Source organism: Pagrus major, chromosome 8, assembly GCF_040436345.1.
Source record: "Pagrus major chromosome 8, Pma_NU_1.0".
Classification (NCBI taxonomy): domain Eukaryota; kingdom Metazoa; phylum Chordata; class Actinopteri; order Spariformes; family Sparidae; genus Pagrus; species Pagrus major.
The window spans coordinates 6,304,452-6,307,288 of NC_133222.1; the positions used below are offsets into that span (position 1 = coordinate 6,304,452).

At 41.8% G+C, this 2,837-nt stretch overlaps 1 protein-coding gene across 1 annotated transcript; it reads left to right on the forward strand.

The window, feature by feature from the left end:
* Positions 1-473: 473 nt before the first annotated feature.
* gdpgp1 (GDP-D-glucose phosphorylase 1) lies at positions 474-1,887 on the forward strand. The gene has a single exon (XM_073472580.1). The coding sequence runs from the start codon at positions 548-550 to the stop codon at positions 1,646-1,648; it is 1,101 nt and encodes a 366-aa protein (XP_073328681.1). The 5' UTR covers positions 474-547; the 3' UTR covers positions 1,649-1,887.
* The last annotated feature ends 950 nt before the right edge of the window (positions 1,888-2,837 follow it).

A 2,837-nucleotide genomic window follows, 5' to 3' on the forward strand; every position in this document is an offset into this window, starting at 1 on the left:
TTAGCACTCATGCTTGATTCATCGGTTGTTTGCCAGTAACACAGAGCTGGTTCGTGTTGATAGTGTAGCTTACTCACCGTTATATTTAAGGTCCAAACACAGTAAAATGATACATGTTTGTATCCGTGTATCTAGACTGTATCTGATTTCAGAGCTTTCATTGTCTTCACACTACAGCTGAAATGATATGATATGTTAATTACTCAATTACTGAGGTAAATTAACTGGCAACAATGTAGATGATTAATTAGTAGTTTATTATTTTAGGTGTAGATTCTCAAACGTCAATGTTTTCTTGTCTTTTATAATCGTAAACACCTCGATTATTTGATATTTGGCCATTGTACAGACAAAATAAGCATTATAATTCCATCAACCTGGACTCTGGAAAATTGTAATGGTCTTCTTTGACTATGAACAGACATTTTATTAATCGATAATCGTTATTTGCATCCCTCATGTTCGCAGGCTCCACATGTGACCTATGGGCTCTATGTGATAATTGAGCAAGATGACGGCCAACTGACCCAACCTGTTCTAAGATACGATGCCTCACTGTTCACCAGCAGGTCCAACCATGCCGTCCCAGTTTGTGTACAGCGACCAGGACTTTGTCACGGATCTGCGTCAGAGCAGTGGAAACAGTCGTGGGATGGCCTCAAAACCAGCAAAGTTTGACACAACCATCAAGACCGGTTGGACAGACAGGATGGACCGGGGGCTCTTTCGCTACGATCTTGGTGACTTACAAACGCGTATCCTGCCAGGCCCACATAGATATGTGGCCCAGCTGAATATTCAAAGAGGAACACAGAGAAGAAAGCCTCAGGAGATACTGAGCATTCAGCAGGAGTTCAATGCCAAGCAGTTTAATTTTAACAAAGTCAATCCAGAAGAAATCATATGTGAGATGGTAAAGGACTCTGAGGGAGGGAATGGGTCCTGCAGGATGATTGTGCTGGTCAATGTCAGCCCTTTGGAGTTTGGACATTGTCTCTTTGTTCCAGATCCATCACACTGTTTACCACAGATCCTGACGATGTTCATCATCCAGGTCGGTATTGAATCTGTGCTCCTGAGCTCCGATCCTGGCTTTCGTGTGGGGTTCAACAGTCTTGGAGCATTTGCGTCTGTCAATCACTTACACATGCACGGTTATTACCTGGACCACGAGCTCAAGATAGAATCTGCGCCAGTCAAGCCGCTGGTTCCTGGACAAGGGTTTTATCGCTTGCTGGACTTTCCTGGAGGCTTTTTGTTTTACACAGAATCAGAGAGCGTGGAGAAAGTATCCAGAGCCATCTGTAAAGTAACAGACCGTCTCGTGGCCAGTAATATCGCTCACAACCTGTTCATGACTAGAGGATGTCCTCCCTGCGATCGTATACAGAATGAAGAGGATTGCCTTTCAAGAAAAGGCGTTCGTATTGCTGTATGGCCCAGATTGTCAACCTTCGGTGCCAAGGAAGAGTCTGCCTTCAATGTTGCTCTGTGTGAGCTGGCTGGACATTTACCATTCAAGAACAAGCAAGACTTCGAGCAAGCTACAGAGAAAGATGTAATAGATATCACCCAGAGGTATCTTCTCCCTGATGCAGAGTTTCAGACATTAGAAAAGCAGCTTACTGGTCATTTGATGGACTCATAAAGTATCAACTAGGGGTGTCATGATATTCTGACTATTTCTGTCGAAATCAAGTTCTGAAATGTGTTTAGTATTTTGCTGTGAAGAAAATCTTCACACTGCATGACTGAATGTACATACTTTGGCCTAAATATTACACTGGAAGTGCACAAGAACACCTTCAATGAGGATATATTTAATGGACCTAATTGATGTGTTGTATTTAAACTGGTTGCAAATAAAATGCTCCAAAACCTTTTTATCTAAAAACACAGAAGTTTTGTTTTTTACTTTGTGTAAAAAGTTGTGTGTGTGTGTGTCACTATGATAAGTAATGTCTTAGGCCACCTTTTCTGTCCAAAGACGGTCATTCCAGTTTGACAGAGATGGATTTCTTTACTCCTCTTTCAAACCATCTGTCTTCTCTGGCCAAGATGTTTACATTGATGTCCTCAAAGGAATAATTGTATCTCCTTCAGAAATTAAGCATCCATGCCCCAAGAATCACAGCCTACAGGTTAGAGAAGCAACCCTTTGACTGAAAGGCTACCAATTCGGGTGGTAAAAGTGAAAACAATAGCTCTTGCCCCTCCTTCATTAGGCTTACTACCAGTCAGTTTCCCGTGAGGTGAAGCTGCTCAGGGTGCATCAGCATGTTAATGTGCTGGGCAGCTTCCAGGTGTGAGTGAACGTACCTGGTGTTCGGTCATTCCAGAGGAAGAGAGCCAAGTCAATAAATAAAGGTTAGTTAAAAAAACAAGAAAGCTTCGGGCATTGCTAACAAAAGGTCATGGTTTTTATTTGTTCATGTTAAACAAATAGAAACCATCCAACTGTCTTTCCCTTATTCTAAAGACAATATGAGAAACATTTACAGCTTCCACGAGGCTGACAGTGGTGCTCAGATAAAGGGGGCATCAATGCTACCCGTCATCCCTGAAGGGCACATCATCTGCCAGAATTACATCACCAGGGCAGCAGTGTTAAGTAGAGCAGTAAGATCAATGAGCATAGGTAGCTGCTCGCTTATTTTTTTTAATGAGGTTCCTCATTGGTGAGCAAACAACCAGTGCATTGATCTATATGTTTAGATGTGCATATGCTCAGGTGTTTCAGGATATATAGAGCACAAACATACATGCTACAGTTTATGATAAATGGTCTTTGTAGCACATATAAAATCAATTTTGAAACATTTTGGCAAACTGCATTT

Coding starts and splice junctions, on each gene's coding strand:
- gdpgp1 (XM_073472580.1), top strand. CDS start 548: ATGCCTCACTGTTCACCAGCAGGTCCAACCATGCCGTCCCAGTTTGTG.